The sequence below is a fragment of the Protopterus annectens genome, chromosome 3.part0 (assembly GCF_019279795.1).
Source record: "Protopterus annectens isolate FY-2018-M chromosome 3.part0, PAN1.0, whole genome shotgun sequence".
Classification (NCBI taxonomy): Eukaryota; Metazoa; Chordata; order Ceratodontiformes; family Protopteridae; genus Protopterus; species Protopterus annectens.
This window is the reverse complement of record NC_056731.1, coordinates 164147124-164174262: the sequence shown is the minus strand read 5'-3', so window position 1 is coordinate 164174262 and position 27139 is coordinate 164147124. Positions and strand designations below refer to the sequence as shown.

General features: G+C 40.4%; 1 protein-coding gene across 1 annotated transcript in view; it reads left to right on the top strand.

Moving 5' to 3' along the window:
* The first annotated feature begins 787 nt into the window (after positions 1-787).
* IFT57 (intraflagellar transport 57) overlaps positions 788-27139 on the top strand; it is a 771045-nt gene continuing 744693 nt past the window's right edge. The window contains exon 1 of the mRNA XM_044064661.1: positions 788-1207. Within this exon, the coding sequence (XP_043920596.1) occupies positions 1056-1207 (152 nt within the window). The 5' untranslated portion in view covers positions 788-1055. The remainder of the gene's footprint in view (positions 1208-27139) is intronic.

The following is a 27139-nucleotide window of genomic DNA, read 5'->3' as shown; positions in this document are numbered from 1 at the left end:
CAAATGCACAAAACAGTTTGGGGAAACCAAACTAGTTTACAGTAATAGTACTGGCTTACTACTTTTCACTCTTTACACGGGACAGTTCTCACTTAGGCAACTGTGTTTTGCGAAGAAGCATACCATCTTCTAAATATTGCAAAAATATATGTTATATTAGAAGCATCTTAAATAATAAAAAAGAACAATTATTATTATTTTTTTTACAATACAGGGAAAAGTAACTGTTTACATTATTCGAGTAAATGGCTTATCCTGTAAATGCTCAGGCATTAGTATGAACTGTCCCACTTTAGGCAACAGGTATCTACCAATCAGATATAAGTCTAGAAATAATCAGGGACACTTTTGAAATATTAATAACATCCTGAGACATTGACAGAATAATACAGTGTGAATTATTATACTTTTTCTGAAGTTAAAGAAGTCTATAACTCTCTAATTGCTGTCATTATTTATTAAGTGTAATTCACCACCATTTCTCCAACAGTTACCAGATTTAGAAGGGATTAAGAGGGACAGAGCTAAAATTTTAATCAGTTGAGAGGTACGCACTGCAGTCTGGGCACCTAAATACGGGCATACCTAGTTTTTGGACGGGGGAGGGGGCAGGAATTCAACATGAAAGTGTAGTACACCATAAGGAGCTACTTGTAAGGATGAATCTGGGTTCTCGTTTACCGAGCACGGAACAAAAAAATATATGTAGTTTCCTGCGATCTGTAATTTTTTTCTTGAGTCTCACACAATTGTATGCAAGTGAATATCACGTCTCCATAACTCCCGTTACTTGGTAACGTTAAACTTGATAGTTTTACTTCCGGGTCACAGTCCCTGTACTGTGTTATCAAAGAAGTGGTGACAACATTTGATTAAAAAGTGTTAACAGGCGTTTTGAGTCAGGGTACAAAATTAAGTCATAATGTAAACTATAAGGTATTGTAATGTAGAAGATTACATTTGTATGTGTTGTAGTTGGATATCAAGTACACTGTGGAGAAGTGAACTTTTAAATCGTTGGGGCGATCTTGAGAATTGATATTGCAAAAGACAGAATGGCACAGGAGGACCGGAGAGGGGAGGAGGAACGTGGACCCGGTGCTGTTCATCATATGTTTGTGTTAATGGAAGATGTACTGGATAAATTGAAATTACTAAACTACGAAGAAGAAGTACTTAAGAAGCATAATATGAAAGCAGTGTCAAGGTACGTACAGTGTAAATTTTAGGGTTTGTATTTGTTTACTTAGAGCACTGATCTGGTGGACCTTATCAAAACTCGTCTCTGGAGCACTGCCTGCTTAAAAGACTTGCTCGGGGTCGCACAGCAGGCAAATCAACGCCTTTACAGGATATGGATATGGCACAATGAATTACATCAGTAAATGACATCAGTATAATGTTTCAGACCATACCCTAATGTAAACAAAGGTATGTTCCTTTGTGCCCCTCCAGCCCCATGACCTTTCACTTGTACTTGTGGGCAAATAAATAGTATGGCTCACAACTCTACTCAGTTTGCTTACTGCACATTTGCTTTCTACACTAAGTATAACGATGAAAAAAAACATATCTATATTGATACTTTTTGTGTGCGTATGCTGATGGTGGTGGAGCTGCTACTTAGCCTCCACAACATCTTGGTACACTATTTTTTTTTTCACTTGAGCTACCACTAGCTGAAGTAGACAGTACATTGGTTTGTTGTCTGATATGCATGCAAAACAGATAATTCAAGCATTATGGCTGATGCGTTCTTAGATGGGGTCTAGAAGTTGAGGCAGTTGGAGCAGTAGTGAAATTGTACAGTAAACATGAAACATGGGACTGGCAGACGTGCACTGGATCTTTGGTTTAATTCTTTGCTAGATGTACCTGAAATTAATATTACTTGATAGGCTGATGGAGACAGAGCTCCCTCCCTTTTGCCTTGTGATTTTAGTGTGGAGTAGTTACCACAATATTATTAACTATGCTATCCAACACACAGTGCTCACAGTTTACCACTGAATGGCTAGGCTTCCTCTGAGGGCGAATAATTTATTTATTTATTTTACAGTTGTTTACCGGGAAGGTCTGACTGGATATATGTCCATTTTCAGCAGATTAAGAACTCTACAGATGGGCAATAACATCAGAGTTATGAAGTCAGATAAAGGGGGAGGGGTGGTTATTTTTGACAACAATTCATATATTAAAAAAATGTATGATATATTGTACCTATCAGGTAATTATGAATCTATTTCGATTAATGAGGTACACATTGCATATCGGAGAATAGATTCTTATCTGGAGGAATTTCTTATCGATGGTAGAATAACCAAAAATATATTAGACAGCTTGAAGGTCAAATTTCCCAGATTAGCAACCCTGGTAGGGATACCCAAAGTACACAAAAGTGTATTGGATCCAACCCTTAGACCAATAGTTTCAGGTAGCAAATCAAAAATTTCCCGATTGGAAGAATTATAGATATTTGGCTTAAACCAATATATGACAATATAAGTCACATGGTCAAGGATTCCTGGGAGTTTCTTAGTAACTTCCCAGTGAATTCCATGAATGGGAATAGTATTATTGTTACAGTGGACATTATAGATCTATTCTCTTGTATCCCTAAGCAGGAAAGCTTGGATGCCTTATGTAACAGTATCAGAAGACATACTAATCTTGAGTGGGATAACATCTGTTTAATAGTGGAATGTATGTCCATAGTATTGGATAATAACTTTATTTATTATGAAGGAGAATATTTTCGTCAAACACGAGGGGTGGCAATGCGTGCTGCTTGCGCACCCATATGTGCACCCATATATGTGAATCTAGTAATGTTGGATTGGGAGGATACTATTTTGTTTACTAGTGAATACTTTAAGAATATTAAACATTATTCTAGATTTCTTGATGACATATATATTATATGGGATGATAGCATAGATAATTTACATAAATTCCTAGATTTTATTAATGAATGTAGTACATTTTTGAAATTTGCCCATGTTTATAGTAGTACAGGGTTGCCCTGTTTCGATACTATAATATATAAACATGAAGGGGGAGTAAAATCACGTATCTACAGGAAAAATACCTTCTTCCAATGATTATTTAGAATATGGAAGCTTTCATCCGGAGAGGATGAAGTATAACATATTCAAGGGTCAATGCATAAGAGCTGCAAGAATGACTTCACATCATAAGGAGATGGTAGATGAGATAAAATTTATTACTCAACTTTTTGTAGAGAGGGTTAAGGTTATGGAGGAAATAGGATCAAACATTATTACTCGATGGGGTAACAAATACAAACCCCTACTGGGTTCAGGAGATGTACATGGAGTTAGATTAAGTGATACAAGTAATATTAGTATAGGAAACCGGACTGGTACAACTCAATATGAGAAATCTTGTATATTAACATTCAACACAGAGGTTGAACAGGTTAAGAACATATTAATTAAATGTTGTTTTTTATTATTGAGAGATACCAATTGGATGGAAACTATAGGGGCTAGACCCAGAATTGTACTTTAAAATGGGACGCAATATAAAATGGTATCCGGGAAGAAACAAGCAAATGATACCCACTACAAAAAATAATAAAGGGAAACATACCTCTAAATGTGGGATGTGCAACCAATGTGGATTTATACTTGAAGCAGCTAGTATCAAGTTAGATAATATGGGACACACTAGGATCAAATTCAAGTATGGCAATTGTAAGACAAAATTGATTATATATATATATATATGGCAAAATGTATTGTATGTTCTGGGTTTTACATAGGAAAAACTGAAAGAACTCTTAGACAACGCATATATGATCATATTTATTGTATAAGAAAGAGAGATACTAAGAATGCATTGTACAGACACATTGAAAAGATGGGATGGGTAACACCCATGAATTTAGATTTGCCTTACTAGAAATTATTCATACAGATCCTAGGGGGTGTGACCTCAAAACTATATTGGGGTTTAGAGAGACATGGTGGCAATTATTTTTAGATGCTACAAACCCACCCGGACATAATGATTATATTTCTTTTAAAACAATCTTAGAGAATTATTAATTTAAGTTTTCAGGTCTGGAGTTCCATTTAGGTAATGCTTAAATTTCACTTGTACAGTTATTATATTCTCCGGATTAACATAGGGAGAGTGTAGGTTTAGATTGGGCGTTTTTTATTAGGTTGTCATAATTAACATTTTTTCAATGGTTTATTCATGTATTTTATTAGTTGACATGTATTCTCCAATTGTTGACATGCATTTTTTATCAGTTCACGGGCACTTTATATGGTTATAGATAATATGTATATATGCATTTTAATGCAATAATATCAACCTCTCTTAGGTTTTTTATCAGCATATATACATATATTTTTTGTCAGGCACACGTGTGTGTGTGTGTGTGTGTGTATATATATATATATATATATATATATATATATATTTTTTTTTTTTTTAGTAAGATTTTGATATATATTTTTAGTAAGATTTTGATACACATTGGTTATATGTTCTTCATATTGCAATAGCCCGTTTGTAGGTAGATACTATTTTGGGTTTAGGAACAACGTTGCAAAATTTGAGGTTTTGTATATATCTTTAAAAGTTTGAATGAGTGGATTATGGTGCCAAATTTCAAATAAAGGAAGTGTGTGTTCAGTTTTTCCGTGTTCTGAGGAAGCCCACATTGTAGTGGGTGAAAGCGCTTAACTTTACACTATTTTTACTTTCAACAGTGCTTTTGCAGTTGTATGGCAACGTCTTTGGAATAAATTCTGTTTTTTTAAAGAAGAAGAGGCTGGTGCACTTATTGGTGGTACGTGGTTGTTCGCTTTCCAGGAGGAAGTTCATTTTTGTTGTATTCATTTTCAGCGGAGGCCCAGGGAGAAAAGCTCCAGAAAGCAGAGTATAAATACATTAGGAACGTAGAGATAAGTATAATATGCAGCTTTCAGTAGGGTGACAAACCTGGATAAAACATAGTAAACAACATCAAAATCATGCGGCTTCAATTTCAGACAATAATACACGGAGTTATGGGCTAAGTCCCTTTAAGAATTCGTACATTTATTAGAGCATAAGATTGAAATGCTTAGAGAGAGTTTGCAGGAACAGCGGGTGGTGATTAGTCGGGGTTTAAGCAGGGACACTGCCAATGCTGTTGGAAGTGTAGTTTGAGGCTTTTTTTAAACTGGGTTAAGGAGGATTGGTGAGTAAGTTTGGCAGGTAGCATATTCCAAGTTTTGCCTACTGAGTTGGCAAATAGTGAGTCTCCAGCCACATTTATGCTCTTAGTTGTTTGTACCAGCAGTTTGTCAGCAGAGCGTAGTGTCCTCAGGTTGCTGTATGGTTTGATGATCTTATTTAGTGCTGGTGTTTTTTCGGGTTGATATAGTATTTTGTGGGTTATTATAAGTTGGTTGTATCTGAGAAGACTGGGCCACTTTAGCCATCCTAGTCGAGTTAGGTTGATAGAATGGTGGGTCCTAGAGGTAGCACCTGTAGCAAATCTAGCAATATGGTTGTAACAACTAGCAAGTTTGGTAAGGGTGGCTTGGTTCAGGTTAGTGAAGAGGGGGGAGGCATAGAGGAGGGTAGATAGTAGGTGGGACTGAGAGATAGTGGTTCTTGCAAAAGGAGTGAGGAAGGGTTTGATCCTGTATATGGAGCCCAGTTTTTTGTTGACAGAATTGATGGCTTGATTGACATGGATATCATATTTTAGGGCATTATCGACTGTGACGCCCAGGAGTTTTGTGTGAGTATCTGGGGATATACTTGTGCCATTGTTGGAACTTATAGTAAAGAATGGTGAGGAGGATTCACAGGTGGGGGAAAAGATGAGCAGTTTAGTTTTGTTGAGGTTTAATAGAAGCTGATGGTTTGCAAACAATTTTTCTACATCATTGAAAGTGTTCTGGGTTAGAGTTATAAGCTCAGTTGAGGAGGAGGCGGTACATATTAAAGTAGAGTCATTCGTGCATTCAATGCAGGTGGCCTTGGGAGTGATGGTGGGTAGGTCATTGATAAAGACTGAGAAGAGTAGTGGTCCTAGTATGGAGCCTTGGGGGACTCCTAGAGTAATGGGTAGACGTGGATAGGGTATTTTGCCATAAAACTGCTTGCTGTCTATCAGACAGGTAAGATCGGAACCATTTAATGCAGCTACTATTCAGTGATGGTTCCTTCAGGGTGCGGAGAAGCAGTTGGTGATCAACCATATCAAAGGCCTTAGAGAGATCTAGGAAGAGAGCTGAGGTAAGTTTGTTATTGTTTCGACTGGTGTTGATAGAGTTAGAGAAGGACAGGAGGGCTGATGTGGTGCTGTGGTGTGGTCTAAAACCGTGCTAAGAGTTGGCCAGTAGTTTATTTTGGGTAAGATAGTGCATTAATTGGTTGTGGACACACTTTTCCATAATTTTGGCCAGTGGTGATAGTATGGCTATTGGTCGGAAGTTTGAGAGGTCTAAAGAATTCCCTCCTCTATGAAGGGGAATGACATGAGAAACCTTCCAGAGAGAGGGGATAGTGGCTTCAGTCAAAGTGCGGTTTATTATGATCGAGACAGGGTATGCATTGGCATCTGCCCCGTTTTGTAAATATTCTGGTGGGAGGAGATCAGCTGCCAGGGTAGTGGGCTTTAGTTTGTTAATTAGAGATCGGATGGCCGATGTAGATACAAGTTGGAAGGGGAAAGGGAGTGGGGTAGTGGTTGTGGAGGACTTTTGAAAGGAGCTGGTGGGGGGTAGTTGGCTAGCTAGTGATTGGATGGTTTTGGTAAAAAGTTGTTAATGATTTTAGCAGTTTCCTCTGGAGTTTTAAGGTTGCAAGTTGAGGGGGTGGAGGTGGAGGTTTGGCCAGGGTGGAGCAGTTTGTTTATGCCTGCCCAAAATTTTTGAGGTTTGTTCTGGTGTTTTTGCTGAAGGTGTTGATATAAGTTTTTTTTGTCTAACAATGTGGCTTTCTTGGTATCATTCCTTAGTTGTCTGAATTTAATATGATCAAGTGGGTTGTTTCTGATAGATTTATAAAGAACTTGGTGGTAGTTATCTACTTTATGCTTAATGATGTGAGTGAGTAGGTGGTCACTTATATAATCTGGGAGGGTACCTGTGTTATACAGGTCTGGGTGATTGTTGATAAGAATCCAGTCCAGGATACTGCCTTTGTAGTTGGATTTATTTATTCTGGTGGGTGAGGATACAAGTTGGCTATAGCCGTGAAGGTTTATATGGGTGGTGGGAGATTCAGAGGAACAGTTGTTCCAGTCAATATTAACTTCTCCTAACACCATAGTTTCATGGGGATATGTGTTGGAAAGCCATTGGAGGAAGTCTTCTACGGTATTTGCATTGTTGCCTGGGGGGATATAATTGCAGGCAGTGAATGTAGATTTACTTTTGTTAAGCTGTAGTTTGCTAACTAGGGCGTCTGCATTATTGAACAATGGGGGTTGCTGTGAGGTTAGAGTGACATCTGTTGTATTTTTAAACAGAACTGCTACTCCTCCACCTTTCCTGGGGTTTTGGTCTAGTCTAAGTATGTGATACCCTGGTGGGATAACCTCATCATTTTTAGTTCCTGGTTTTAGCCAGGTTTCTGTAAGACCTAGCACATCAGGCGAGTAGGTGGCTAGAAGGGCATGAAGATTATGGACCTTGTTGTTAATACTCCTGATGTTTAGGTGACAGGTCAGGAGAGAGCTAGGGGACCTTGCATTTGGCCATATGTTGAAGGCGGTAGTGGGCTGGGAGCTTGTGGGAAGGGTGGATCCAGGGTTAGGGTGGATGTCTCCATCCCTCATCAGAGTAAGTTGTACCATGATTATTAGTTTCAGCACTTTAATTATTATTTTATGATAATATCTAGTTTTGTGGAAGATGGTCTGTGGTCTAGTTAGTTGGTGGTTGTTAAAAGTGGAGAGGATAGGTTTGTAGTGAGCTAGGGATTGGTCTGATTCACTCAAGGTGGGAGCAAAGATGGTATGAGATATGGGGTGGTGTCAATAATGACAGAAGCAGTCTATATAGGACATAATTGCATGCATGTATTTGTATACAGAGTCTTGCTTCTTTATAGTTGTGTAGTATTTATTATAATTTGCCTTGTTTGTGCCAGTCTGTAATGAGTCCTTCCTGGATCAGTTGGCCATTCTGGTTATCAAAGTAAATATATTAAAAAAATAGTTTAGTTTACCATTTTAAAAACCAGGCATAAATTTAGAGGTGTTTACTGAGTTGTTCAAGGCACACCTGACATTGACCGTATCCCTCACACATATTTAGAGAGCAATCCATTTCATCAGTCCATGATTCTTCTAAATCCCATCAGGTAACCACACCTTTTCACTGGGTTATAGTGGTGACTTGTGAGTTTTGAGCAATTACAGTCAAATGAAGATTCCTCAGGAAGCAGACATTGCTTGAAGAAATTGCCATTTTGGTATTAACTTTTTGATGGCATTCGCATTTCAGCTTCAACATACTTATTTCAGCTTCCAGGAGTGCTGTTTCAGTTTCTTCCCCCATTTAATTACTTCAAGTACCTCTCAATTGTCCCCAGTTTTGCAGAGCATTCCTGATTTTCCCTGTCCCTCAAATATTTTTGATTTTTCTGGGTTACAGTGGTAAATCATCAAGGGTTACAGTCAGTCAGTAATGTCAGTTATTAGAGTTTCATACTTCTTATTGTTCAGAAAATGCATGTTGATGCAAAACCTGTTCTCCTAATAACCGTTTAAGCAAATTAAGACTAATATTTTAAAATTGTCCTTTATTCTGTGCCTTGCCTCTTCCAGATCAAATTACCTTGTAAGTTTGCCAGTTTGAAGCACCTGCATGACTGTGACAAAGCATGAACTTCCCAACTGTGAACCACTGTTGCTGGGCAAAGCAAAAACCCAAAGTAGTTCTGCACATTTATTCTTTCCTAGAATGATCACCTTTGGGCATCAAGTCCTTACACCTATTTCAGCATGCTTTTATGAAAGTGAGGAGATGGGTAGAGTGGGACCCAGTTCAGGGAGCCTTAAGGGTTGCTTGTGTCCACAGCAGCATCCTGGTAATAAGGAAGTTCTTTACTAATTTACTTTCCCCTTCCACTGGGTACATGGATGTGTAGTGCCTTCCTCGTAAGTGCACACTCCCATTGCAGAATGCATTCACATCCCCAGGTTGTAGGCCCATTCCCTTTCTCCAATGGTCTGCTACAACCTGTGGTTGGCTCTGCCCCCATCTTTCAGGATAGGTGCACATATCCTTCCTGCCAGCTCAGTCAGGACTTTATCCTTCTACACCCCCAGGCTGGCTGTTCACTGAGTGAGCTTGATAAGCAAAACTGCAGGAGTACACTTGTAATTCAGATGTTGAACTGTAAATGGGTGTCACTTTTCTTGGTATATTTTTACATTTACAAATTAAATAAAATCAGCAAACCAGTAATTCTGAGGCATGCCAATGCCAGCTGGCACATTTTTAAAGTGAGTAATGCCTTTGTATTTATATGTCATAGTTGAGTTACCAGGTGACAAGCCAATGTTGTGCTATTCTTGTCACCATACGTTTGCATCTGGGGTACATTAAGGTCATGCAGCATTATATGCATCTAGTGCACATCTGCATGCCCAGATATTTACATGTAGGTCTGCACTGGAGATGCATTATATTCTATTACAAACTGGCACGCAGATGTGCACCTCACTTGGGGATTTCCATGTAGATCTGCATCATTGCATTGCATGGGTAGACAGATGCACACTAGAATTCCATGTAGATGTGCATCAGGAGTCCTGGGGTCTCACAGCAGTCCATGACCATGCAAGCATGCAGTAAATTCAAGGGTTTCCTGTGGGTGTGTATGGTTATAAGGGACCGGTTGGCCAAATGGGTAAGGTGTTTGCCTCCAAAACACAAGGTACTAGGTTCTATCCTGACCTCCATCCAATGCTTGTTTGGAGTTTGCATGTTTTCCATGTGTTTCAGTGGGGTTCCTCCCACCTCTGAAAAGCAAGCTGAGTGTTTTTATCTCAAAAATCACCAAAAGAATGGCGCTGTAGGCAGCAGCATAGACACTATATGGTGCCCAATAAAGGGAAGACTTGTATAAAGCAACCATGATACACAGTATCTTCATGATAGGAGAACACAGATCACAGACTGCAGTCTTCAGCAGGGCTAGCACTCAACAGTGTAAAATATGGCTCTGGGTGCTCCAGTCATGTTGACTAATGTCATCAAATGGGCATGGATATTTGCCAGTGATAAGTGGGTTGAAGACTCTGCTTTCTCCGCCCTATGCCAGGGACCCATGCTAGCAGTGGGAGGGGTGTGTATTCCTCTGTTTGCTAGTGTGTGCCCACCATAAACCCCAGCAGCCTTGGGTCAATAAGCTACTGGCTGGTTGGTGTCCAGTTGCCCAGCTTGGGTTACTTTAGGATATCTCTGTTTAATGAAAGCTGGATATAAAACCACTCAACTTGCCAAACATGAACTAGGAATTGCTACATTCAGTGTAGGTTCTCTGACCGGATGCAGCTTGGAAGTGGATGACATAGTGGTAAGGAGGAGGCTTGACATCCTATGTATCCAGGAGACAAGCTGGAGTAGCAGTGCGGAAAAGCCTCTTGGCTTACAATCTAGAGTCTACTACTCAGGAGGAGGACAGTCTAGAAATGGTGTAGGAATTGTGGTGAGGGAGAGGCTTCAAAAAACAGTAAGGGATATCATCAGAATTAGTGACAGACTCATGGCAATCAGACTCTAGCCTAATGATAAGGCAGTATTCATAATTTCAACCTATACCCCACTGCAGGGTTGTGATAGTGAGGAAAGGAGTGCATTTAGACAGCAGTGGCAGGACCTAAAGCAGGACAACAGGAATTGGTGTTGATAATGGGAGATCTGAATGCACATATTTTAACAGACAGAACAGGGTATGAGGACTACCCAGGTCCACATGGATGGTGCAACAGAAATAAAGAAGGGTAGGTCATTCTAGACTTCTGTCTGGCAAATGTCTTGATAGTAGTCAACACATGATTCAGAAAGAGAGATAGAGTCAAAAGATCACAAACAAGAGTGGCCAACATGTAACCCTCCTAGTAAGGAAAGGGCACTGAGGTAGAATGAGCAATTGTAAAGTCGGTCCTCAATGAAACAATCCTCCCACAGCATAAATAAATGGTTGCCATAGTCAGGTGCAAGCAATGTTCAGTAAAGGCTCTAATGTCAACAGAGACCAGGCTGAAGACCTGGAAGTTGACTGCTGAGAAAACACAACGGTTAAAGAAATTATTCAGGGCTCTGACACCTCAAGAAGAGGAGGAAATAGGAGGAGTTGAAGTAGAATGGCAGTACCTCAAAACAGCATATGTGAGGACTACAGAACAGATGTTCAGTTGAGCCAGGTATGGAAATAAGGTACATAAGGAAAGCTGATGGTGAAATGCAGAAGTTCAGGAAGTTGCCAAAAGAAAGAAGGCAATTAGGAAAAAGTGGGAGACAGAAAAAAAATGGATAAGTCTAGGAAGTAGTGCTGGTTGGCTAACAAAGAAGCTAAGAAAGGAGTACCAATAGCAAAGAACATGGCATCAGAGGCACTATACCAGCTTCTGTAAAGTAAGTCAGCAGATGACACAAAGAAACTGTATCAGGTTGCAAGGCAAAGAGAGAAAGATAAAGAAGATAGTCAGACACCCTTCATAAGGGATGCTAGCAATACCTGCTCACCAATCTACAGAACATCAAAGGCAGATAGAAGGAGCACTTTAGGCAGCTTCTGAAGGAAAACCCCATAGAAGCTGTACCACCCCAGACACAGCCTACGATGAAAGAAGAGGAGGAGCCCACCATACAAGAAGTAAGAACAGCACTAAGGAAAATGAAGTTAGGGAGAGCAGGTTCATATGAGGTCACAGCAGATATGATAAAGATGCTGGGTGAGCTAGGGGTGAAATGGCTTCTGAGGGTACTCATAGCAGTGTGGAGAGAAAGCTGCATCCCACATGACTGGAGAATAAGCATACTAGAGCCAGTATTCAAGAACAAAGGGGACATATACAAAGTGTGGGAAGTGTAGCGGTATCAAACTCCTGTTTTATTGCATGAAAGTTCTGGAGAGGGTGATTAATAAATACAAAGAGTAGTAGGAAGTAAGATGGGAGATGAGCAGTTTGCATTCATATGCAGCATAACTGACTCAATGTTTGCAGTGAGACAGATAGTTGAGAAGAAGTTAGAGATGAGGAAAGAGTCCAACTGGGCATTCCTAGACTTGGAGTAAGCGTTTGACAAAGTCCAAAGAAAGCTGATTTTGGACAGTCCTGTGGTTGTTCAAAGTCCCAGAAATAGTGGTAGAATTAGTGCAAGCGATGTACTAGGACTCAATTACTCAAGTAAAAACAATGTTCGGTGTCACAGAGGGGTTTCCGGTGGGAGTAGGTGTGCACCAGAGTTCTTTCTGAGCCCACTGCTGTTCATACTGGTGATGGACTACTTTAGCAAGCAGGATGGGGGGACAGAGCAACAAAGATGCTGTATGCAGATAAAGTGACATTAAAGGCAGACTCTGACCAAGAAGTTCACCAAAGGATAGGGGAATCAAATGAAAAACTGAAGGTACACTGGATGAAACTGAATGCAGATAAGACAGTTGTAATGATATTAAGTGGCTATTTGGGAGGGTGATTGAGGTGAAGGGAAGTCTGAATGAAGATGTTAAAGGTAGAATCAGAGGGACTGCAGCCAAATGGCATAGAGTGTCAGGTGCACTGTATAACAGAAGAATGCCAAAGAAGATGTATGGTGTACAAACCAGTGTTGTGACCAGTACTAATGTATGGTATGGAAACCTGAGTAGTAAAGGGAGGTGATGAGATGAAGTACTTGCGATGGGCGATAGGGTGCACACTGAGTGACTGATGAAGAAATGGGGACATAAAAGCAGAAGCCAGAGTAGCTCTAGTTGCAGAAAAGTTCAAAGAGAACATATTAGAGTAGTTCAAGTACATGTGCAGAAAAGAAGACAATCTGGTGAAGAAGATTTGGAAAAACAGGAGGAAGGCAAGAGGAAACAAGGGTGCGCAGCAAATGGATGGATTGTGTGAGTGAAGACCTGTCACAGGCATCAATGACATTGAATAGGTAGAGATGGTGACAAGTGACACGACACCTCAATCTCATGTAGGAAATGGGGAAAAAGGTGGTTGATGATGTGCATGGTGGTTATAATTTGTGCCCATAGTGTTGAGTGGACATGGTGTGAGCTGTACTTGAGGTTTTCTATGTAGGTGTGCACTAGGTTCCCAGAGCAGAATGCAAGTTAGTGTGTGAGCACTGTCAGTGTTGTGAACCCTGTACATAAGTTCATAGATTTATACTAAGTGGTATGCCAACCTGTATAATCCTACTCAAAAACACTATAACAATAAATATCCTTCTCTTCATTGTTGCGATATCCAAAACAGAAGGGATCTCCCACCCAGGGCACCCTGATGCTCAGCCAGTGTATAAAAGCCTAATGATCTTGTATGCACTGTATATCACATTTATGCTCCCCATACAGAACATAGGGCATAAAAGGAGCATATGGATGCAACTACCCAGAACTTCTTTGCCGCCAGTCTGAACACCGTTATTGCTAGTTGGTCTGAATGCCTTGTTGCTGCACTGAATACTTAGCCACCAGATAAGTGCACCATTGGGATTGTTTTCTATTTTTACCTTTCTTGGTCTTGTATTTTATTTTGTTACCTAGAGTTCATGTCATTCAAGAAGGGAAAATATGTGTGGGATTCCCCATAAGGTTGTCACGGTGTCTTTTTTTTTTTTTGTTTGTTTGGATGTTTCCCATGACCATACCTCTTGTAGTATCTGTAAGGCATTTGTGCCTAAGACACTCAGAAGCCAATTGTTTTCCCTTGCCATTTATCTTGATAAACAATAGTTTAAACAGTTAGTCCAGGGTACCATGGCAGAATCCTTTAACCTTGAGATAGTCCCACTCGGTAGGAAGAAGGCCAAGAAGTCTCAGCCAGATTCTTTAGTTGTCCATCCTCCATCGGTCATCCCCGTAGAAGTGGGTAATAGCACTTGTAGGTCATACAGTGTCTGCCTGATTTCTCTGCTATGACCTCGTTGGAAGCCAGCATAGATCAGTCTTTTTGCACATCCTCTGATTTGCAGGCATCTGTTCCGGACGTCGAGAGGGAATCATGGTTGATTATCTCAGGTGGTGGTGGGGGGGGGGGGTCCAAGAGAGATTCCATAGTTAGAGGTCAGTGTGGAGGTTCTGGGTTTTCTTATCAAATCTTCCAAGGGTTGGAACCTCTGGTATTTGTTAGGCTTGATGCATCTTCCAAGAAAAGACAGTATGTTTTAGTCCATTGTAAAGATCCTCAAAGGGAATGGCAAGAGTTTACTCAGGGCTTGTTTTTTGCCTTGATGGCCCTAAAGCTTCATCAATGAGTTTTGGTACCTGCTCCTCCTTGGACCTCTACCCCTTCTAAATGGCTTAGGAACCAGAATCCTCAGATGAGGATTCAGAGTTTGATGAATAGTCTTTGTCCTATTCTTCACAGATGCCTTTGCCTTTGGCTTATGGTTCTGATGAAGAGGAGTCTATTAGCCCTGAGTCTCCTTTTGAGGAATTGTCATTTGGGGACACAATTGTTAGGCTGATGGAATACTTTGTGGGATTCTTCTCAAGTGTCTGATATTCAGAGAAGATATTATGAGTTGCTTCAGGTGGCTCCTCCTAAACCATCGGCAGTTCCTCCTGTGTTGGCTGCATTGTTAGATACTTTAATTGGTGCTTCTAAGTCTCCTGATTCTTAGCCTCCTGCTCCTAGAAGACCTGATAGGTTCTATACGGTTTCTAAGGATTGTCAATTTTTATTCAAATGTCCTTCTGCTGATCCTGCTATGGTGTCAGTCTCTTCTGACAAACCTTATAAGCCTTTACTCTCTTCCAAACTTTTGCCTTGTAATAAGAATAGTAGGGCAATGGAGAAGATTGGTAAGAAAGTTTACACTGCTTTTACTTTGGCCTTTAGAGCTGTTAATTACCAGACCCACATGACCAGGTATGCTGTCACCTTGATTGCTCATGCTTGTCAGGTTATTTCTGACTTCTCTGATTCTGAAGGCAAACCCTTTGCCTTATTTATTTTAGGTTCTACTTGTCAAGTGGCTGACTGCTGTATTAAGTGTAGCTATGATACTGCTGCTGATGTCTCTTTTAGGGCTGGAGCCTTTGGGACTGTCATAAGGCATTATTCTTGACTCCAGTCTCTGTCTGATGACATTAAGCCCAAGTTTTGGATGCTCCTTTGGATAATAAACATAATTTTTGGGTCTGCTGCTGTTGACATGTTTGTTTCTTCAAGAGAAAGGTAAAGCCATGCAGGACCTTAAATGTATTCTTTTTTCTGCAGTCCCTAAGTTCCAGAGGAGTTATCTGTCTAAATATGCTCTTGTTCACAGGTAACCCCAACAGGCATACAGGGGCAGGAAGGGAGATAGGAGGGCACCCTCTGCTAAGGCTACTCAGATTTCTGTGGCCCACAACCCTCCTTTGTCAGATAAGCCTGCTTGTCTTTGACAATTAATCCCCCCCTTCTTTTAGACCAAAAATGGAGTCTCATCACCTAAGACTTTTGGGTTCTTTCAATCATCTGTCAGGGTTACTTCATGGTAAGGAAGCCTCTTCCTCCTTTTACAGGGGTTCCTTAACCTCCTCTAGAGCAACTTCCTCATTTCCCAGAGGTTCTAGGGTCCTTTGTGAGCCAAGGAATGGTTCAAGCTGTGCCCCTGTCCCAAGTGGGTAAGGGATTTTATTCCAGGATGTTCTTGGTTTCTCAAAAGGAGGGCACTTGGAGACCTATTCTGGACCTCTCCCGGCTCAACACCTTTCTCAAAGTCCCTTGTTTTTGGATAATTACTCTTCAAACCCAGATTCCTTTTTTATTACACCAGGCTTTTCTGGTGTCCGTAGATCTGAAAGATGCTTACCTTCATATCCCTGTTCATCTTCTTTTCAGGAAGTTTTTATTTTTCTGTGTTTTCCTTTCATTTTCAGTTCTCTAATTTGCCTTTTGTCCTCTCTACTGCCCCAAATGTATTCACAAAATGCCTAGCTCATGTGATGTATTTCTGCAGGCTCCAAGGTGTTCAGATTTTTCCTTATCCAGATGATCTTTTGCTTTAGGCTCCTTCTCTCATTTGTCTTACAGGATCTGAGGTTCACTATCTCTTTTCTTCAAAGTCTGGGGTTCACTATCAACTTCTAAAAATCTGTCCTGACTCCCTTTCAGGATAATGTTTATCTGGGATACAGGATTCAGACAGTGCCAGTGTTGGCCTCTCTTCCACCGCCACAAGTTCTGTTATTGACAGCCTTCTTTCAGCCTCTTCTTCCCTCGACTGCCATGCCAGCCAGGGAGTTTCTTCAGGCCCTGGGATTCATGGCCGCTTCTATTCCAGTGCTTCCTCTTGCCAGACTGCATACACAGAAGCTTCAATGGTACCTCAAGTCAATTTGGCTGCAGTATTGTCATCCTCTGGATTTCAGTGTCTCTCTCCTTTCCTGTCTAAAGAAGGAATTCAAGTGGTGGATTCAACAATTTACTGTCAGCCCAGGCCAGCCCAATCACCCTCCGTTCCCTTCTCAAGAAATATTCACTGATGGCTCAGACTTTGGGTGGGGGGCTTCTTTTGGTCATCTGAATGTTCAGAGTCTCTGGCCTCCCCATCAGAAGTCAGACCATATCAGTATCAAAAAGATGAAAGCTCTGATTCTGGCCCTTCAAGCATTTCACCCCATGTTCTCTCCAGGCCCCTTGAAGGTGTACACAGACAGCACAACAGTGACATGGTATGCCAACAAGCATGGAGGCACAAAATCTTACCTCCACTGCAGGATGGCTGTTCAGGCTTGGGAGGTGGCACTCAGTTATCAGTTAACTCTTCAGGCAGTATACATTCTTTCAGAGCACATCTAGTGGCAGAATCTCTGAGCAGGTCCATAACACAGGCTTATGAATGGATGCTTCACAAAGACATGTTTCTGGAGATTGTCCATTGGTGGGGTATTCTCATGTAGATCTTTTTGCCTACCTTCTGAACAGGCAGCTTCCTGTCATCTGTTCCAGAGTGCCATGCTATTCCACTTGGAAGGTGGATGCCCTTTATTTTTCTTGGAATGTGATGTTTTTTATGCTTTCCCTCATCTTTCACTACTTCCAAGAGTCCTGCAGAAGATTCAGCTGGACTTCCCAGAAATCTTGCTAGTGATTCCCTTTTGGCCAAGACAGCACTGGTTCCCCCTCATAATGCATCTGGCCAGGGCCAGTCACCACAAGTTACCTCACAGGTTGGATCTCCTCACACAGGACAACAGGACAAGGAGTCTCTCATCCATCCTCAGTTGTCCACTATTCAACTGACACTGTGGGTGGGTGATAGGGTTTTGATACATTTCAGGCTCCTGTTTTCTGAGGATGTGCTTAGTGTTTTACAGAAGGCAAGGAAACCCTCAACCAGAAAATCTTACATGTCCAAATGGAAAAGATTTTCTAAGTGGTGCCATGCTTTTAACCAGGATCCTTTTTCTGTGGGGGTCCCTTTGGTCTTGTCTTATTTGTCTGAGTTGCTGCAGTCTGGCCTGGCCTGTTCTTCTGTAAAGGCCCATTTGTCAGCTATTTTTGCTTGTCTGCCGTTGAATCCTCCTTTGACTTCTCATTTTGAGGTCAGTCAATTTCTTAAAGGTGTCATGCTTATAAGGCCTGCAAGGAAACCTATCTCTCCTCCTTGGGACCTTAATTTTGTGTTGGAAAAATTGACTCTGGCTCCTTTTGAGCCTGCAGATTCTGCTTCTTTGCAATATTGTACCAGGAAGCAGTGGTGGCTGGTGACTTCAAATTAAAGGGGAGCTGCAGGAGACAGCTGAACGGGTGGGGTCAATTGGAGGGGGTGTGGCCAAATAGAAAGGGGTGGAGCTATGCTCAAAAACACAACAACTGGAACTTTAATAAAATACACTGCCCTGGGTGACAAACTGTCATTACAAGAGTCCAATCAAGACAAAATGAAGTGTAGAAGAAAAAATATTTCAATGCATTGGCTACATGACAGCTTAGTTAATATCTAGATGGAAACAAAAAGGTTGTGAGGCATGAAAAAATAAATTGCTTTTTAAATACATTACTGGAATACTAGTCAAAATCAAGTATAAAAAAAACCAACTCCTTGCACTGCAGTTCTAATTATAACTTATATCCAGCTTTATAAAAGTAATAAGTAGCATGCTGAAAGTAGAAATCTGTATGATACCCCCACTTGTAAAAATGTTTCTTATCCAAAAAGACCTGCTGCCTGACAACAACTATCTACTTGTTTCTTGGGGAAAACATGATCAAAGTAAAAAATGAACAGCAAACAAGAAACAAACTCAAGATAAATTACTTAAAGGATTACTGCACAGGTTATGGACCACACATGATAGATTGGCATTTTGTTTAGTTTATGGGTAAAGCCTGCAAAGATGACTGTAAATCTCCAACAAATGTAATGAGCTTCTGAAAATACTGTAATCCTGTCCTTTATTACAAATACTGTCATATGCATTTCAGTACCTAAGGCGTGTACATTATCTAGTTATGTAAATATTCTCTGCATGGCAACAACAAAAAGGCTTTCAGTGTTGGTAATTATTTAACATTATGCTTATTAAAGGTTACTTGCATCTTACAATCTCAGAAAAGCTTACCCGATGGTCATTAAAGCGTTGCTACTTAAACACAAGGCAACAGGGCACTGTGACAGCATGCATTTTCTGAATAATAATAAGCATAAATCAACAGTATAAAAATATGAGAGAAAACCAGAACATGCTGCAAAGTCAAGGACAGATGAAAAGCCACTGTCGTACTTGTGTCTACCTTGGATGGGGGAATACTCTGCACACTTACACTGCATAACTGCTCCTTGCTTTGCTTGGACACATCCAGAGTCACTACTAGGGGGAGTGGGGTGCAACACGTATGTCACAATTTGAAATGTCTCTGGCTGATGGTGATGGCTCTGACACTCATACCTCTCAACCTCAGAGCAAGAAATCTGGGCAAAGCCATACATAGAAGTGGGACACAGGCCTAAAAATAAGGACAAATTTTAAATATTGCTGTTATAAACATAGAAAGATAATAGAATAGTAGTAGGTCTTGCATTAGTATGAATTTTCTGAAGGGTATGAAGTCTGAAACTCAAATGTCTGCCATTATTTTCTAACTTCCATCTTTAATGATTTCCACTAATTTGGCAGGAAAAACACAATTTTATGAAAAACATACCAAAAATGTAATGCAAAAATATAAAATTGCCACACAATACAGCTGGGAACCTGTCAAAGAAGGGACACATTTTTAAATATCAGTACTGTTAACTTGAGCAGCTGACACAATAAGAGCATCTACTTGCATTTCTGAAATAAAAGTAATCTATAACTCTGATCATTACAGTTATTCATAATTGTAAGCCCTCCACGTTTTCTTCCAAAATTGCCATTTTGCGGAGGGGTTATTAGGGGAGAGAAACATTTTGAGCCAAAATTGGGGACAGTTGAGAGGTTTGGATATTCCTAAGTCTATAAAGCGATTTATTTTCACATACCTCTTAACCTCTTAATGCAGGAAATCTGGACAAGGCCAAATAAATATATTGGGGGAACATGCAAACAGTACTAAAAATTGCTCTTGTATAAACTTAAGACAGTTGATAGAATAACAGGTCTTGCTTTAGCATGCATTTTTTCTAAAGGTTATAACGTCTGAAACTCAATGGCTGCCATTATTTAGTGACTTAATTCCTAAATGATTTTCCAGAAAACCACAAATTTTATGAGGAGCAAACCAAAAATAAGAAGCAAAAATCTATTCATTCTGCAAAAATCTGGACAGTTGAGAGGTATAGTTCAGCCGGGGCTGTGTCTGAGTTTGCTGCCCTTTCCCCCCTCACAAAATCATGGTTGAATGGAGCTTCCCCCCTGCAGCCATTCCAGTGTCCCATTCCTTGGTTATTTCGCCCCATTTACCATAAACACTGTAATGTGCATACTGCTTTACTTCTGTGATGATTTGGATTTCATTTGAAAGTTTTATTTTGCATTTTACAACACAAACCCTAATAGATATCTGCTAAACAAAGAAATGCAGTCTCACAATGAAAATAGGCTTAGCATTAAAACTTCTCTGCCCTTGAAACTTACATTAATTGAAACAGCATTGAAACCCACATTCAAAGAAAATACATTTTGCCAGTGGCAGATATTTAATTAACTTTGGGCTGTTTTCAAATCATAGGCCCCTTGAACACGAAACATACACATGCTCTTTGATACACCTTCCTGATTGTATTAAATTATATTCCTTGTACGATACAGTACAATTGTTAGAGGGCATTTTAAATTTATTGTTTTGAACATTTTTCCAGTAAACAATGAAACAAAATGCATGCACCAATAATGACAACACTGCCCAATTCAGAACATTTCCATCATAAAAGTCTACTCAAACTTACATTTCCATCATACAAGTCTACTCAAACTTAGTCCACCAGTATCAGTAAATATGCACAATCTCTGAAGAAGTAAAAGTAATCTAAATAATTCCACATTAAAGAAATCTGTAACTAATGAAGAGGTTGCTGCTAGCAAACAACTTTATATGTCATTGTTTCATCTACAAATAAAGTGGATGTTGTCTTTGAGGAATAAATTGCCCATGTTGCATTAAAAAAATTATAAGCTAGTAATATTGCAGTAGGGAATGGATGGCAAACTGTGATAACAGGTTCATAGTTACTAGGTATCTTCACCAAAAAGGACTGCAGCATCCACCCCATTTACAACACAGTACAGTATCAACAATGCATCTGCCTACTGTGGAAGTAGAACCCACAGCCTTCTGCATCAAAAGCAAGTACACTACCTGTTGTGCTATTAACAATGCAAGTAGACTCACCATAAGCAGTACTAAACTTTTGTTCCCCTGCAGCTCTCAGATCCTTGTAAAATCTACTCGACACTCCGCTGTATCTCTGAACTTTGCAGCACAAGAAATCTGGAAAAAGCCAACATTTATTGGGGGGGGGACAAAAGCTCAAAAACCAGGGACACATTTTAAACATTGCTTGTATAATGTTGGAAAGTTGCCACAATAAAATGCTGTGTTACCACCATACATTTCACTGCCAAGTCTTGAACCCAGGGGAACCCTGTGTAAAACAGTCAGAGCAACATACCACTATGCCAAATCAGCTGTTTTGTGAAAGAGAGGAAGACTGAAACTTAAATGACTACCATTTAGTGAATTCAGTTCTCACCATAGCTGTCAACCTCTTAGCACAAAACACCGGAACAAAGCGAATGATGGGGGAATACAGCCCCCAAACATATTCAGTGAGTTCAGTTCTCGCCATACCTCTCAACCTCTTAGCAAAAAACACATGGACAAAGAGAGTAATGGGGGAATAGAGCCCCCAAACATATTCAGTGAATTCAGTTCTCACCATAGTTCTCAACCTTAGCACAAAAAACCTGGACAAAACCAATAATGGGGGAATACAGTCCCAAAAATAAGGACAAATTTCAAATATCCATGTTATAAACTTAGAAAATTGCTAGAATAAAAGGTCATGTGCTTTCTGAAGAATATGAAGTCTGAAATTCAAATGTCTGTTATTTTTATTTAACATTTGTTAACCAGGAAAGTCTGACTTGGAACAAAAGCCAATTTTCAGCAGAGCAGGGAGAAACACTCCCAACACATGTCTTTGTAAGATGGGAAGACATGCAGACTCCACACAGAAAGCACCCCAGCCAAGAATCAAACCAGAGAACCTGTAGCTGTCAGGCAACAATGTTACAAGTGTACCACTGCACTACTGACTTTGCCAGGAACAACAAACATACAGAAACCACAGATTTTATGAGGAACAGAACAAATATGATGCAAAAACCTGCAAATTTTTTACAGATGGTGGTGGGTAGGGAATTCAGGCCCTTACTACCTGCACCCAAGATACAGGGTTCAAGCCTGAGTATTCTCTACCCACCACCATGTGTTCTCTCTAGCCACCAGTATGTAGCAACTGGTGTATTTTACACACATACTGGGACATTTTACACACACACACACACACACACACACACACACACACACACACACACACACACACACACACACACACACACACACACACACTCACCTCCGTAGCAGCCAGATCACCCTTGAAACACACACCCTACCTCCATAGCAAACGCCGTTCCTCCTCCTCCATAGCAGCCGATCAAAGTCCTCATCCTCAGTAGCAGCCTGAATCCATCCTCTGCCCACTCTATACAGATCGTCCATCCTCCATAGCAGCCCGCGCAAGCTGTACTGGTTTCGCCGCGAGACGAGAGTAGGCTGGAGCCTCCAGCCTGCGGGCTATGCAGTCCGGTGTCCTTACGGTCTGTGCGATCATCACCGCACAGACTTCTGGGCTGGCAGGGCAGAGATCCCTTTCTTCCCTATCCGGACTGCCTAACACAGCATTCTGGAGTTCTGAGTACCAGGAACTCCAAGCACGCATGCGTGAAGTTCCGAGACTCGAGATTTTTTTTTTTACTTTCTACAGGTGGGGGGACTCGTGATTTGTTTTTATTCTTTTCTTTTTTCTTTCTACAGGTGGGGCTGCAGTCCTGCAGTCCTATAGCACGAGCCGCCCCTACCAGGAAGACTGTTTGGTTGCTGGATCTTACTTCTGCTCAAAGGGTTTCTCAGCTCCAGGCCCTTATGGCAATTCTCCTTTGTTTTTTCACAGGGGCAGGGTGCCCATTCATAATAATCCTAACTAGTAAATGAGTTGTCCTTGAATCAGTCGATACAATTCCCTTCCTTTTTCCCTTCTCCTTGGTCTGGTAGTGAGAGGGTCCTGCATACCTAGGATTTGCAGAGACAGCTCAGAATGGAAGATGGAAGGCTGGGAAGAGTGGATAAAACTAAGGTCATTCGTAAGTCTGATCAGCTTTTTGTTTCCTTTCATCCCAGGACATTGAGTCTGGTTGTATCTAAACAAACTATCTCCTCATGGGGATCTAAGGCCATTTCCTTTTGCTGTCTTCTTCATGGCAAATCTCTGTCTACTTTCGTTAAAGCTCATTCCACTAGGGCTGTTGCCTGTTTTAGTGCTTTCTTCAAGGGGGTTGGGCACCAATTCCATCCGTGAAGCTGCTACTTGGTCTTCAGTGCATAACTTTACTAAGCATTGTAAGTTGAATATGGTTTCTAGGGCCAGAGCAGGTTTTGCTGCAACCATTTTATGTGGGTTTGTTGAGGGCTCTCCCCAGCCTTCCACCTTCCATCTTCCATTCTGTTTCTTGAGCTTTTTTTACTCTCCCTACTGTTTAGGCTACTGCAACAGTAATATAGAAGGACATAGAACAGTTGTGTAAAATCTTACCATAACAGTAGATGTCCTTCTCTTCACTGTTGCAGTATTCCCTCTCTTCCTCCAACCCCTTTTGTTTGTTCCGTTTTTTGTTTTAGATTTCCATCTTGCTGAGGGTTTCTCCTTTTTCTTCTGTATTTTTTCCTTCTGGGTGCGTATGGACTCCTTTGTCCTATGGAGACTGTTCTCTTCCGGGACAATTCAGTTCTGTATAGTTGTGTCTGTATGTCTCTTTTATGCCCTATGTTCTGTACCAGGAACATAAATATGATGTACGGTGCATACAAGATCATTAAGCTTTTGTATACTGGCCAAGCATCAGACTGCCCTGGAGAGGAGATCCTTTTTGTTTTGGGTACTACAACAGTGAAGAGAAGGACATCTACTGTTATGGTTAGATTTTACACAACTGTACTTTCAGAAGATGTTGGTAGGGGGAAGAATTAATTTGGGTGATATGGATACAATATTATTGGTTTGGATTTTGGCAGAAGGAAGGGGAATAGGAAGAAGTTGAAGAAAAGAAAGGGAAAAAAAAGCAAAGAAGATTGAGATGTGATAATGTTTAGTTTGACATGGTTGAATTTGGCAGCCCAGTAACTCCTGGGATAGATTTACATGCTAAAAATAAGAAACTCGCAGGCCACAGAGACTAAAATACAAAACAGTACAAAAATGGTGGATTAGCATTTTTGTTTATTAAATATAAACTTCTTCAGATAAAAATCACATTGTTTGAACTCCATTTAAATAGCAGCAGGTAAAAAGTCATATGATAGAAATCACATGATCACCTGGTTGCCAAGCTCTAGGCAAAGCAAAAAAAAATTAAAGTGACAAACACATTTTAAAAACCAGGTAAGACAGATAAAAAAAAAAAAACCTTTAAATAACATTTAAATAAAACTACCTCTCTAAAGCCTTCAGTTTTAATAAACAGGAAATAGATGTAAAATCATTAATCATTGACCAGCTACCAGCATTTAATTGCAGTTGCCAATACAATTCATGTTTTTCTAAAAGTAGCCGCCAAGGACCATGACGCAGATCCACTGGCACCCTCTGTATAATCACAAACTTAAAGGTATGTCCAGGAAAGGCGCTAGTGTGTCTAGCTAAAGCATTGCTTTCTTTTTTGTGCTTAATATCATTGTTATGTTCCCATATATGATCTTTAAAACAGCATTCAGTTTTGCCTATATAATAAGCTGAACAACCATCACACAAAGCAGCCTTGGTAAGACAGTTACACACTTTTTTAATCTGAAACTTAAAATCATTAATATTAAATTGCTCACAACTAAGAATAAATTTGCACATAGGACAGCTCCTACACTTAAATCTTAACATTTGTAAGATCATTTTTGCTGCTATGGATGCAAAATGCTCAACCAAGTACTTACAATTCTGTCCTTTCCTGAAGGTAGCGAGAAGTTTTTCACTCACTTTACCAGCAATCTGGCTATCATCCTTCAAAATACCCCAATTTTTGTAAATTTTTTATCAATTATCAATTATCAGTTTTTTATCAGGTTACTGTCCATGCCGTACTGGGTAATAAACACACTGTCCAAAGCTGCATCAGTCTTATAAGCATTGTTGGAAAGGCCAGTACAGGAATTAATGCTATTATACAAAATTATGCTCCGGCTGATAGACTCCCCATCAGGAGTGTTGTCAGGTTCTTGAGGGTGGGCATGCTGTAAAATGAGTTTAAAATGGCCACACTCTCTTTTGTTGATCACCTCATAGATTAGTGAATCAACAAATGTAACAGGATACTCTCTCTTGCAAAAAACATACGTTTAATGTGCTCCTATTCATCCAAGAATAAGTCAAAGTTGGAAACTATGCATGCAGCTCTAACAAACTGTCGCTTAACAACAAGCATGCTTCTGGTGGTGGGGATGGGAGCTGGTATAATTCAGGTACAGGTTTGAAAAGGTTGGTTTCCTGTAAATTTGACTTTAAAATTTTTTGTTGATGGAATTCTTATAAAGCCAAATGTCCAAAAAAGTAATATTGTCATTATCCGCCACATAAGAGAATTGAAGGAATTCAGTGGTCTAATTCATGTAAATGAGAAATTCCTGAAGTAAATTGCTGTCATCATCCCAAACAATAAAATGTGTCATCCATCCATTACCTGCTGCTATTTAAATGGAGTTCAAACAATGTGGTTTTAGCTGAACAAGTTTATATTTAATAAACAAAAGTGCGAATTCACCATTTTTGTACCGTTTTGCATTTTACTGCATGTTTACTGGTTGTTGTACCTGTCTGAATCTCTGTGGCCTATGGGGTTCTTATTTTTTGATTTTTTTGCTTTTTGGTTTCAATAGATTTATATGCTGCCATTCTTCATCTAGTTGACATTTGAAGGTTGCTAGTGTTTTACATTTCCTAATGTGAATCGGCAGCTTGCTGTGTAGCTGAGAAAGGTGCTGGAAGATGAAATCAGTGGAATGGGACTTAATATTCTCAGGTACAATAGGCCCTGGGGCACACCTGCTACACCCACAAACTCTGCTGTTATGTGGAGCCCTTCAACCCCTGCAAAGTGTAGCTTCATTGTATAAATAACAATATGAACAATAACTGCATGAAAAGGCAGAGGAAGGCCATGGACTTCCAGCGCAGTGAATATTAAAGATATATGAATAATATTTTTTCAGGAAAGTTTTCTGTTTGCAAAGGTTTACAATTTTATATCTATTCAATTAAATGTACTTTTGTACTACTTGAGTGGTTGCGCACGTTTGTAGACCGTATCACATAGTGGCTATGTGGTTGTACCCCTCAAGGTGTTTATGGTCCTTGCTGTTGGTGCAACACTGCAAATTGTTCATAGGTTGGTACTAGGCTGTTGGCCCTAGGGCCTATACAAGCCTAGCTATAACAATTCCCTGGGTATTTCTTCCCACAATATTTACTTCCCTGGGCCCCTGTCTAGCCGGGCAACTGATGTGATCCCCGAGGTGAATTTCCTATCTCCCATCCAATCGTCAGGGTTCCTTTTGAAGAGGGCCAAGGAGGTGCTCTGCTTGACATGTGTGGGCAGTGTATTCCAGAGTCTGGGGAGTCTCCGGGTCAGGAACCTATCCCTCCAGCATGTTTTGTTCATTGTGATGACAAGGTTTAGATCCCTGGAGTGTGTGGCTCTGAGGGATTGGGATTTCTTTAAGTGGAGCATGTCCAACAGCTCAGGGTTTGACATGGCCTTGTATGTTAAGCAGAGATCACCTCTGAGTTGACGATATGCCACAGAGTATAGCTGGAGTTTTTTTAGATAGTCAGCATAGGACATCTGCTTTAGGCATGTGATTCTTTTGGTGAGGTATTTCTACGGCCTTTCCAGCTGTTGCAGATGTCTTGTGAGGTACATACCAAATGAGGCATTGCACTTTATAATGGGTCTAATGAAAGATGAGTACAGTGGGACAATGACCTCCTTTTTCCTGGATGAAAGCGCTTAGTGATGAGGTGTGCCACATAGAAGGATTTCCTGACTGTTGTGGCGATGTGGTTATCGAAGGTAAGACCACTGTCTACCTGTGTCTCTAAGTCTCTCATCACACTTTTGGTGTTTAGTGTACTGCAACCTATGTGGTAATTCATGGGTACATGTTTTTTCCCAAAGGGGGTAA